Below are 12,198 nucleotides of genomic sequence, written 5' to 3'. Positions count from 1 at the left end.
GAAAATGTGCTGTGAGAGTATGTAGGATAGGCCATCAACTAGTATCTGGGTGAGAATCTTCTCCTTCATCTCCCATCTCTGCTGCCTCTGCATCTTCTACCCCTCTGCCCATCAGCCCCCTCCCCAGGCAGGGTCCTTGTAATTTCACCTGGAAATGAAAAATCGACAGCACACTCAGTGCCGATGACAAGGGAAGCTACTCTCTTATTTGGATCTATTCCTGTTTAATGACCTGAATGTCAGAAGCACTTTGGAACAGAGGAGCTAAGCATATTGATTTCCACAATGCCCACTGCTAGTGGGGTGCTGTAGCTGGCAAGCAGCGATTCAGTTCCTGGTCTCGGAGCAGAGCTATTGAAAGGATTGAGAGCTGCTGCAAACAAAGGTGCTTCTGGCTTCGCAGAGCTACCATTCAGGAAACCCTCTCAAGAGTTTCTGTGATGAGCTAGCAGTAGCTAGAATGTACCGTAGCACAGGTGAGCAGGGTGCAAGTTCCTCAGTGGTAATTCTGCTGGTCAACCCTTGCAGCCAAAGCCTGGTGATTTCAGTTCTGGGCCTCTGCTACGCACAGGCTGCCAACTGCGCTGAGCTGTGGCTGAATGCGTGGTGGAAAAGCATCAGCAAGGAACTGAGCTGAGATCACTAATTGAAGGATTACATGGCATCTGGGCTTCTTGTTGGTACTTCAGTAAAGTGGTAATTTGCTAATCTGCGTTTCACTAATCCACACACTGCATAATTTGCACTGACAGAAATGTCAGCAGCTCCTGCCCACTTCTCAGCAAAGGTTTTAAAAGCGACTGCGTCCCTGTGTTGCCAGGACTTCATTTTGTTAGTGAAATAGAGCTCAGTGTCTTTCCTACAACAGCCTCAAAAAGTAGGGGCCGATCCTTGGATTGAATTGAGCTGCGCTTGATGCAGAACCAAGGATGGGGCGTTAGAAGAGATAGTTCTCAGTCACCTTTCTGCTCGGCCAGTCCTGGGGCTGGCTGGGGGCCAGTTTCGCTGCTCTAAATCACTCCAGCTATAACAGTTCCTAGGGATCAACCTGGAATAACCATAGTCCCTGCCTGCCATGCTCCCTCTTCTCCCTCCCATTTTTCCATGCCGGATTGCCAGGAGCAGGTGAGTTAGACTTGGCTATGCCACTCGGAGATTCCCCTGTGCAGAGACCTGACCCAGATCTCTTACTCTGGTAGCTACCCAATGAAGAGGCCAGCTCCTGAACTGTCGTGAATCAGCATGGTTCCATTGACTTCAGCTCCTCAGAGGATTAGGCCCTTGATTAACAGTGTGCTCATATAACAATACTTAGCATCCATTGACCTCAAAGATACCTAAGTGCCATTAGCCCCATTTCACTGGTGACTCATAGAGAGGTGACTCCCCCAAATCACATGATGTAGCCATCACATCTCCTGATTCACAGCCCGGTGCGCTACCTATCAGGCCACACTCGCCTTTCCGCACCCTAAGCACTGGACTGCTCCAACGTTCCCTTTGATTTGCAATCACCTGGTTAACATATTCCACATTTGCATCAGAGGCACTTTGTCACACAGGAAATACAGGACTGAGCTTTGTGTCCTGTGACTCTTCCCAGCCTCCATTTAGGACATGCGCTTGGTTTTTATAATAGAATATAACCTCAGGCATGTGACACTTTAAAAGGAAGATTTGAAAATAATCTACCCTGGTTCTTACCATGCTATCACAGGATTAGCCACAGTTATCTGAGAACATAAAATTAACGTCTGCATGACATCTCCTCCCATTTCCTTAACTGAATGATATTCTTCTGCCAGCAAACACACACGTAGAGAGTTGCCACACTATGAAAAAAGGTGGGGGTTTAAGCACATGGTAACTACTATGCACTAATATCCTAGTGTGGACAAGGCTGTAGCAGTTTTAACACCTAACAGCGAGTCGAGGTAAACCCCAAGGGAGGGCCTTAGATTCTACCATGTATTAATTACCACAGTTCAGGTAGGGCAAAAACACACCTCTTTTCTTAATGCAGACAAGGCCATCTGGTGAAATTCTGGCCTCATTTAACTCAATGGGAGTTTTTTCATGGACGTCAGTGGAACCAGGATTTCACCCCCATAGAACAGAAATTCACCCCTGTTCAGAGGGCCAGCGTGAAGCCTGTGCACCACGTAAGCCTCTGATGGTTCTCTAGATGCTTGACAATAAGGATGTCTTAGATGGCTGGTTCAGAATTTGTGCTCAACATTACATTGGAATTATGAATTATCCTGTTCATAGAAAGATTTGTGCACAATAGGCACCTAGCTATTAACCCCTTCAATAGTTAAGGCTGCGATTTAAAAAAAGAAAAAGAAAAAAAAGAAAAAAGAAAAGCCATTAGGTGCCTAAATCCATAATTAGGGTCCTAAACAAGTGGTTTGATTTTCAAAGTGCTGTTACCCATAGAACCTATTGACTTTAGTAGGAGCTGTTGGATACTCAACACTTTTGAAAATCAGGCCATTGATTTAGGAGCTGTCTACACGGGGGTGAGTGTTAGGCTGGCTTAATTACATCGCTCAGGGGTGTGGATTTTTCACACCCCTGAGCAACGTAGCTGAGTTTGCCTAACTTTTTATTAAAAAGCAACAGGGAGTCCCGTGGCACCTTTAAGACTAACAGATGTATTGGAGCATAAGTTTTCGTCGGTGAATACCCACTTCGTCAGACGCATGACATGACATGCATCTGACGAAGTGGGTATTCACCCACGAAAGCTTATGCTCCAATACATCTGTTAGTCTTAAAGGTGCCACGGGACTCCCTGTTGCTTTTTACAGATCCAGACTAACACGGCTACCCCTCTGATACTTAACTTTTTATTATAGACCTAAACTAAGACTTCCACCGTTCAGAATTAATGAAACTAGGTGCTAGCATGTTTCCCCCACTAGGTGGCAGTGTCAGACTAAAAGACATGCCTCCTCTAGGGTTGCCAACATTGTATTTCAAAAATAAGGGGCTGTTTTCTTAGCATCCGCCACCCCAGTCCTCCTCCCAATATTATCATCATCATTATTATTACTATTATTAATAACAATAATACTAATAAGCACTGCTCACCTACATTTGACAGGGGTATTTCTTGCTGATTTTTGCATCACTAGTCAGCAACTCCTGATCTTGTTGTACAGAGATGGAAAAATAGGGACGCCCCAGATAATAAGGGGCTGTTGGCAATGCTACAGGAGCTCAGGCCGTGGCTTATTTCCTTCTCCTGCACATACTTGTTTTATTTGGTCACGCGGGCCGCCTGCACTGACTGCGTTTTTCCGCTGCCCAGAGAACATCCAGGACTCGTGGCAGGGCCCTGAGCTCCAGCGGGGCGGATGTGACGGGGCATTCCCCTCAGGTGCAGGGGTGGTGGTCCTGGGGCCGCAGTGCTAGAGCTTGGGCCCATCCCATCCACCCTGGATGTTTTGCTGTTTCTCCTCCCCCAGTGCAGTCAGTATTATTGTCTATCTCAAGGCCTTGTTCCTTCTTGTGAGCTTTGGCTGCCATTTATCTCCCTACCGCTTTATAGCAGCTGATATTCCCTGCTGCTGTGGAGAAGGCAGGCAGCCGTCTGAGCCACCAGATCCAGGCTGAGAGCTCAGGGTATGGCACAGAGTGATATGAACTAAACCCTTCCAGCCCAGAGACTGAGCATCGCCTAGGGTTACCATACGTCCGGATTTTCCCGGACATGTCCGGCTTTTGGGGGCTCAAATCCCCGTCCGGGGGGAAATCCCCAAAAGCCGGGCATGTCCGGGAAAATCAGGAGGGCTCTTTGGCCGGGGCCGCGGGGCCGGGGGCATGGTGCCGAGCCCGGCCGGGCGCGCGGTGCCGGGCCGGGGTCGCAGTGCCGGTCCGGGGTGGGCGCGGGGCCGGGCGGGGAGCCGGGGGTGCGGTGCCGGTCCGGGAGCCGGGGGGTCCGGGGGGTCCGCGGGGCCGCGAGGGCCAGGGGGTCTGCGGGGCTGCGAGCCGGGGCGTCCGCTGGGCCGGGAGCCGGGGGGTCCGCTGGGCCGCGGGGTCCGCTGGGCCGGGAGGTCCGCGAGCCGGGGGGTCTGCGGGGTCCGCTGGGCCGCGAGCCGGGGGGGTCCGCTGGGCCGCGGGGTCCGCTGGGCCGGGAGGTCCGCGAGCCGGGGGGTCCGCGGGGTCCGCTGGGCCGGTGGGTCCGCTGGGCCGCGAGCCGGGGGGGTCCGCTGGGCCGCGGGGTCCGCTGGGCCGGGAGGTCCGCGGGGCCGCGAGCCAGAGGGGTCCGCGGGGCCGCGAGCCGGAGGGGCCGCGGGGTCCGCTGGGCCGGGGGGGCCGCTGGGCTGCGGGCCGGGGGGTCCGCTGGGCCGCGGGGCCAGGAGCCGGGGGGTCCGCTGGGCCGCGGGGCCGCGAGCCGGAGGGGTCCGCGGGGCCGCGAGCCGGAGGGGCCGCGGGGTCCGCTGGGCCGGGGGGGCCGCTGGGCTGCGAGCCGGGGGGGCCGCGGGGCCGCGAGCCGGGGGGTCCGGGGGGCCGGCAGTGCTGGGCGGGCCAGGGGTGGTGGGCCGGGGCCGGCACCCCAGGGCCCGAGCCGACCCAGGCTGGAGCCGCCGGGGGGCCAGCCTGGGCCGCGCCTCCTCCCCCCACACCGCCCCTTACCTGCTACAGGCTTCCTGCGACTCAAATGTTCGCAGGAAGCAGGGGAGGGGGCGGAGACTTTGGGAGGGGGCGGAGTTGGGGCGGGGGCGTGGGCGGGGCTGGGGGCGGGGCCGGGGTCCCTGGGGGTGTCCTCCATTTGGAGGCACAAAATATGGTAACCCTAGCATCGCCTCTGCACTTGATCCGGGCAGCTCCGCTCTCCCTCTGAAACAAGAGCTCCGTTGTTGCTGCCTAAGCTAGTTTTCCATAGGATAACGTACAAGTGTCTTTCATTAAACCATATAGACAATCCCAGGTGAGATTCCCCCCCGACCTCTGTTTTCTTTAAACACATAAGGGACACATGGATTCTAATGGGCACACATGGGTTTTATCCAGCATTAGGACCCAAAGAGGCCATCACCCTCTGGGGCAGGACCTGGGAACTGCAAGATCAGGGGAACAATCTCTGTCACTTCTCAGGCCCTCAGGCTACTTCTTGGGATGCTTCCACACCTGCAAGCCAATGCACAGTCTTCAAAGACAGAAGGGGCCCAGGCCAGAGTGAAGAAACTCAACTTCCCCACCCCGAGAACTGCTGTTCAAAGTAAAGCAACTAACTCCGCTCATTGCTCCTGTAGTGCCTCCAAAGGGAAGCCAGTTAAAGACCCGAGTGTGGCACAGACTCCTGCTCAGTGCCGCTGTCCTTGCACACTCCTGGAGGGACTCAGGGAAATTCCACCCTTATGCACAGCAGAGTCCCTCCTCGCAATAACGGCCAAAATTAATACGCTTGTTCAGCATCGACTAGGTGGGAAGAGGAGCCCTGCTTGCCTGACACTGAAGGAAACCCTCTTTATACCTCACACATTGGAAAAATTGTTCATGAACAGTTTCTCCAGGAGAAAATAAGAGCCCGGTGATGCTGCCAAGGTCAGTGTGACCTGCTGAGTAAGTGTTGCTCATGCAAGCTGCAGCTTTGACTTACAGACCTGACCTTTCCAGGGATCCGGTACATTTTGCAGGAGAGCATATGTGCAGCTTCTCCCCTTTCCATCCTGTTCTCTCCCACTTCTCTTTGCACGTGCATCTCACCCCATCATTCCTCCCTCTGCTCCCTTCCACAGCCAGCTTTCCTGCCACGTGCATTGAACTGGAAAAGGGAAAACATCAGCTTCGTACAATGCAAACAACAGAACCACCTATTATAGTCAACCTGTGCAGCGATTTAATCAATGTAGGCTGTAAATGTGGGGAAAAGCAGGCTTGAGCACATTTAATTGTGCAACGTGTTCTGCTTGTCACCTTCTTTTATCCTACAGCCAGAAACTCACAAATGGGATGTTTAACGTGTATATCCCTGTTCCCATCAGCTTGTCTTTGTAATTACCCCCTTGAAGTGCTTCTCCTTGTATGAAATTCCATGGCATTGCGTCCTCTAAAGTCTCTGCTCCTTGCCCTGACTCCAGCACTCCAAAGCAGCGCTGCATTTAAGGTCTTAATTCTCTCGCAGGCAGCAACACAAGGGCCTGATCCAGCAAGGTGCAGCATCAGGCCATAAACCGGTAGTGACTCAGTGTGGGAGTGACACCAGGGTGGAACTGGTGCGCTGGAGAAGGGAATCAGACCCGGAGGCACCAGCAGTGATACACAGCTGTGTCAGCACGGTGCCATCAAGGACAGGCACCACCAGCTCTTGTTTTCCAGTGAGGTTCTGCTCTGAGAGTGTGAAAAGCACCGAGCTGTTTGTTCTCTAGGCCTTGTGTAAAACCAGTGGAAGCTCAGCTGGGTTGCTCCAGCTCCTCTGGAGTTCACCACTGCCATGATACACGGATCTCAGCTGTGTGCCTAGGTTTTCATGCCTCAGACCCAGCAATAACGCTTAGCTCTTCATAAGGATCTTCAAAGTGCTTTCCACGTCGTTGGGAATTAGTCCCCCTGGAACCCTCCACAAGCTAACAAAATGTCTTTATCCCCATTTCATGGGCGGGGAGAGTGGTTATGTGACTTGCCCAAGTTGCGGAGGGAGTCACTATCAGAGCTGGGGTTCAAACACTGGGTTCTCTGGCTCCCGGTCCAAGCCTCTTCCCGCAGTCCACACCGTCTGGGATATTACTTCCTGTTGCACTTTTCAGTTAGTTCTCCTCAAAGACGTCATTGCTGCAAGCAGGGCTGTTGTGCTCCATTTCCTTTGTAATTTCTGCTGCATCAGCAGTTGCTAGGGGAGCTTTGATTTTCCTTCTTCTTCTCACTGACTTCTTATATGCTGTTAATGGGAAGAGGACCATGGGCGTTAACCACATAGCAATGGATTGTTCAGACCATTATTAATGGGATATGGTCAACAATTTCTAGGCCCAAACTATCATTTGTTTAAACCAAAATGAGGCTTAGCAAACTACAGAGGAATGGAAACCGTTTTCAGTTTTGTTTTAAATATCCACAAACGCAGGTATTTTAATGAGATTTCAATATCCCTCATGGGCTTGTGAACCTGAAAAACAGCAGCAAAAGTGAATGAGAAGAAAAAAGAGAACTTGACTCTGAAACAAAAGTGAAACTAATCAACTGAGTTTTAGGGACGGAATTTTTCAGGCAGCCTCAGTCTAGTCTTGCACATCCACTTTTTGAGTGTGCAACCGATAGTGTGTACATCTCTTTTCTGTGTGCCAAACCCTCATTGGCCTAAGACTGGCAGATCTGCAATTAGTTATTTGGTGTATGAGAAATTGTTTGGTGTATGAAAAACTGCTTTGTGTCCATTTTGGGGCAGATGCAAAAGTGAGGGTCAGAGGCTGGAAGTCTCAACAGTGTATTATATTTAATTGTTGACTTAGTGCATGTGTACAGAAAGCTGGGAGATGCATGCACCTGCATTTGTATGCAAAGCCTACTGGTTGTTTGCACAGACTGGGCATTTGCACATGCAAAGCTTTCCTTGGGTGTGTGTACAGCAGGGGTCGGCAATGTTCGGCACGCGCCTCGCCAGGGTAAGCACCCTGGCGGGCCTTGCCAGTTTTATTTACCTGCTGACACGGCAGGTTCGGCCAATCGCGGCCCCCACTGGCCACGGTTCGCCGTCCCTGGCCAATGGGGGCGGTGAGAAGCCGCAGCCAGCACATCACTCGCCCGCGCCGCTTCTCGCCGCCCCCATTGGCCCGGGACGGTGAACCGTGGCCAGTGGGGGCCGCGATCGGCCGAACCTGCCACGTCAGCAGGTAAATAAAACTGGCCCGGCCCGCCAGGGTGCTTACCCTGGCAAGCCGCGTGCTGAACGTTGCCGACCCCTGGTGTACACAAATGTAGCCAGATGTGTAAGTGTTAATTTTGGATAGGTACAAATGGGTCTTGGCTCTTGGTAAATGTGGCTCTTATTTTCCTGGTGAGTCAGATGCTAAAAGGAACCAGTAAACGGGTGAAGATAAAATTACGGGCCAGATTTTCACAATCTGAATGTACAAAATGTGCTCCAAACTTGTGTTCAGAGTTATCATGATGACATGTTGAAGTCAGCTAACTGCATGCACAATTCAGATGCAGCAGTGTGTACAGCCAGTCACATTGCACCCTTCAAATGAAAATCTGGCACCGGATTTTACATAAATTCTGTCAATGTGTTTGTGCAATTGGCTGTGCAATCTGAACCCCTGACAGTAAGGCTGGACAAAGCACTGCAAACAGCCTCGCACTAGCTGGTGGCTGGACATACGCCAGGAAATGTTTAAATACAGCAAAGATGATCGTGTATGAATAATTCCTGACTGATAGATCTTGTCTGTCTCCAAACTCTGTACATCTTTGCCTAATCCCACAGCCCACCCTGTAGGATCAGGCCTTTTAAGATTCTCAGCACCTCTGGCAGTGCCATTTCCACATCTGCCTTTGGTTTGACAGCTTCCAAAGCTTGGCTCCGGCGTTTGTTTTTAAGAGGAACTCCTTTATTGTTTGATCAAGTTTTCATTTGCTGCCTCTGTAGGTATTTCAGGAAGGCCGGGGGTGAGGTGAGAGGTGGCTGTTGCTTGTTATACAAGCCTCCTTTTAAGCTCAGGTGACAGCTGTCTATACATTTTTCAATCGGTCCACGCCGGCCTTTCTTTTTTGACTGCACAAAGAGGGCCACTAGCAAGCCATTTATGATGGAGCAGTATTTACGGCTTGACAGGCCTGCTGCTATATACCTCCCCTTATCGACAACAATTTTCTGCTTACTCACCTGTAGGAAATACCGGTACAACACATTCCATTGTTAGCAAGGTGCGACCTCTACGGCCATGCTTAAAGATCAACAGCGGTTGTGTGAAAGCTTTCTCCAAATGTCAATAACGCTTTGTGGAGTATTTTGCCTAGTCTGTCAATCAGCGGTTCTTAGTATTGGCTAAACAAACACTACAGTTTACACCTATTAGCTTAGGTGTTAAGACGTGCTCTCTCAGCCACTCCTAGCCCAAGCTGGCTTGGCTAACCATTAGCAAGGGCTTCCCTGTTTGGAGATACACTAGTTACCAATGTACAGTGTAGCGTGTCTTATCATAAGGAACCAACTGTATCACCTTGGGCAAACATTTGTGCAGTGTGAAATTCACTTAGTGGAAGCAAACACGCCCATGGTGGGTCAAGGAATAGGGCTGAATGCCCCTCATGTATTTCTCTTAAAATGCTAATTAATCAAGTGTAGGTCATTGGAATAGTTGTATAGGGGCCTGATCCAAATCTCATTGAAGTTAAAGCATAAAGCAAAGGCACAGGATGGAGAATATTATAATGCCATTCTATAAATCAGCAGAACACCTGCATCTGGATACTGTGCGCAGTACAGACGGGGGTTCAGAGAAGGGCAATGAGAATGATCAGAGGCCAGGAAAAATGCCTCTGAAGTAAGACTGAAAAGGTTGGGATTGTTATCTTAGGGAGATGAGTAAGAGGGGACATGATAAAAGTATATACAATAATGAATGGTCTAGGGGGCAAGGGGCTGGGGTGGGGGGCAGATGTTGGTTGTTAAACAAGCCCCCTTTCAAGCTTAAGTGACAGCCCAAGCAGGGAGACCAAGAGCTTCTGTTCTCCCTGTCTCATCACACAAGAACGAGGGGACAGTCAATGAAATTGAAAGGTAGCAAAGTCAAAACTGATCAATAACTTGATTGATAACTAGATTGTGGAACTCATTGCCATAGAATGTCTTTGAGGACAACATCTCATAAGAGTCAAAGAGGGACTGGCTGTTTATATGAACAAGAAGAATACCCAGAGTTATAATGGTTAATGCAAACAGCGAGTTTTGGAAAGGATAAAAATGTCGTGTTTCAGGGGCTAAGCCAATCTGTAACTACTAGGGATCAGGAGGAGACCTTCATGGGTGCTGATTATACCACATCTGGCTATTGTGGGGTTTTTGCACATTTCTCTGAAACATCTGGTGCTGGCTACAGTTGGACACAGGATATTGGACTAGATGGACCTCAGCTCTGATCCAGTTTGGCATCCCTATGGAGCAGGCCCATACTGGCTAGTTGTAGCTAAACAACAGGAGACTTCTGACAGTCTGGCTCCATTGTATTTACTGACACTCAGCATTTGGAAACAATATCTCCCCCCACTAACATTTCCATCACTCACAGTTCCAGACCTCCAGAGACTGGAGAGGTCTGTGCCACAAGTTTGTTTGCTGCTCATGACATTCGAGAATTTGCCAAGGGAAAAATCATACAGAAAAGGAAGAAAAATAAAAGGTTTCCATTCCCAGATGCCCATTTTCTCCCTTGCACTATCACCAGTTACGTGTTTTAAAAAAAAAAAAAAATTCCCCCATGCCCATTTACTGCTTTTAAAACCCTGTCCCTACTCTTATTCCCCACCCATCACCATGGTATCTGCGGTGGGAGGTCCTCTCTGTATCCACAGCACCAGGCAGCAGCAGTGCAAGATTTAACTCACTACACCTCTGCCCTGGCTTGGAAGGACCTCCTCTAGAGTGCAGAACCGCAGGAGCCCGGCAGGACTCCAACTCTTTTAAGCTTGGCAGGAACTTCACAGACTGTGACCTTCCAGTTCCTCCAAGCTCGATTACTTAAGCTCTCTCCTCTCACCACACCAGTATCCAAAACAGGGTCATGACCCTTACTAATTTTGAGGGACATGGCTGCGATTCAGGTAGCCTGGGGATTCATATCAGTTAGCTTCAGACAATGCAAGCTGGGCTCTATCAGAGGGTTCTTTATGAGCAGGCCCTCTTTCTGCATACCTTTTGTCCCTGGATCCTGCCCTCTTTTCCTTTTCTTTTGCAAGACCTCATCCTTGTCCTCTGTGCACAAATGTTTTCCTTCTGCGTGTTCTTCTTGATGGGTTTCATGTTCATAAGTGGCAGCCACCTAGACAAATCAGAAAACCGGTCAGTGTTTGGCCCGCCAGGCTTCTGATGACCCATCCTGTTGCTGTTGGATTCATTACTATCCCTTACAGCACAGTGCTAATTTGCAATTGTTTGTGAATGTGATGCTCACAATGATCCCAGGACTTTGCCCTTCTCTAGTGTCTGTCACCCAAGGAGCTCAAAGCACTTTGCAAATATTAAACCCAAGATTTCCAAACTGGATGATCAGTATGATGTGCCAGAAAGGGGCCTGACTTTCAGCAAGTACTGAGCACTCACCCTTTAAAAACAGCCCCCTTTAACGTTTGCCAAGGTGGGCCCTCCCTGTAGGGTTGCCAACTTTCTAATCACACAAAACCAAACACTCTAGCCCCACCCCTTCCCCAAGGCCCTGCCCCCTGCTCACTACATTCCCCCTCCCTCGGTGGCTCACTCTTCCCCACCCTTACTCACTTTCACTGGGCTGGGGCAAGGGGATGAGGGCTCTAGCTGGAGGTGAGGGCTCTGGGGTGGGGAAGGGGATGAGGGGCTTGGAGTGCAGGAGGGGGCTCAAGACTGGGGGGTGGTGCACAGGGGTTCAGGGTATGGGAGGGGGCTCTGGGCTGGGGCAGGGGGTTAGGGTGCAGGGGATGATGGCTCTGTCTTGGGGTGCAGGCTCTGGGATGGGTCTGAGGATGAGGGGCTTGGGATGCAGGAAGGGGCTCTGGGTTTTGGGGGGGCTCACAGCTGGGGCAGAGGGTTGGGGCACAGGCTTACCTCTGGTGGCTCCCGGTCAGCGGCACAGCGGGGGGCTAAGGCAGGCTTCCTGCTTGTCCTGACTCCGCACCGCGCCCCGGAAGCAACCAGCAGCAGGTCTGGCTCCTAAGCGGAGGCACGGCAGGTGGCTCTGCGCGCTGCTTTCGCCCGCAGGTACCACCCCCGCAGCTCCCATTGGCCGTGGTTCCTGGCCAATGGGAGTGTGGCAGGATTTGGGGGTCCGGCTAAAGAGACCCACCTCTCTGCCAGGGAAACACCAGGGTGTTGTAATGTGATATTCCAGGAAAAGTAAAGCATCTTCCTCTTATCTTTGTATGTGCTGTAATTCTTCATGAGGTCAATATGTTACCAGTGTTACCAAACTAGGCTAAAGGCAAGGGATACCCCGATGGTGTGAGAAAGCCTTTTGTCTCTATAAAGAGTCATGCCGCATGTCTGGAATTTCCTCA

At 51.2% G+C, this 12,198-nt stretch overlaps 1 protein-coding gene across 1 annotated transcript in view; it reads right to left on the bottom strand.

Moving 5' to 3' along the window:
* Positions 1 to 5,828: 5,828 nt before the first annotated feature.
* The window catches only part of RBBP8NL (RBBP8 N-terminal like), a 90,231-nt gene continuing 83,861 nt past the window's right edge, over positions 5,829 to 12,198 (bottom strand). Inside the window, exons 15-16 of the mRNA XM_054044919.1 lie at positions 10,865 to 10,991; positions 5,829 to 6,889 (exon numbers count right to left, since the gene is read on the bottom strand). Coding sequence (XP_053900894.1) covers positions 6,759 to 6,889; positions 10,865 to 10,991 — 258 coding nt within the window. The 3' untranslated portion in view covers positions 5,829 to 6,758. The remainder of the gene's footprint in view (positions 6,890 to 10,864; positions 10,992 to 12,198) is intronic.

The sequence above is a fragment of the Malaclemys terrapin genome, chromosome 12 (assembly GCF_027887155.1).
Source record: "Malaclemys terrapin pileata isolate rMalTer1 chromosome 12, rMalTer1.hap1, whole genome shotgun sequence".
Classification (NCBI taxonomy): domain Eukaryota; kingdom Metazoa; phylum Chordata; order Testudines; family Emydidae; genus Malaclemys; species Malaclemys terrapin.
This window is presented reverse-complemented; position numbering and strand designations above follow the sequence as displayed.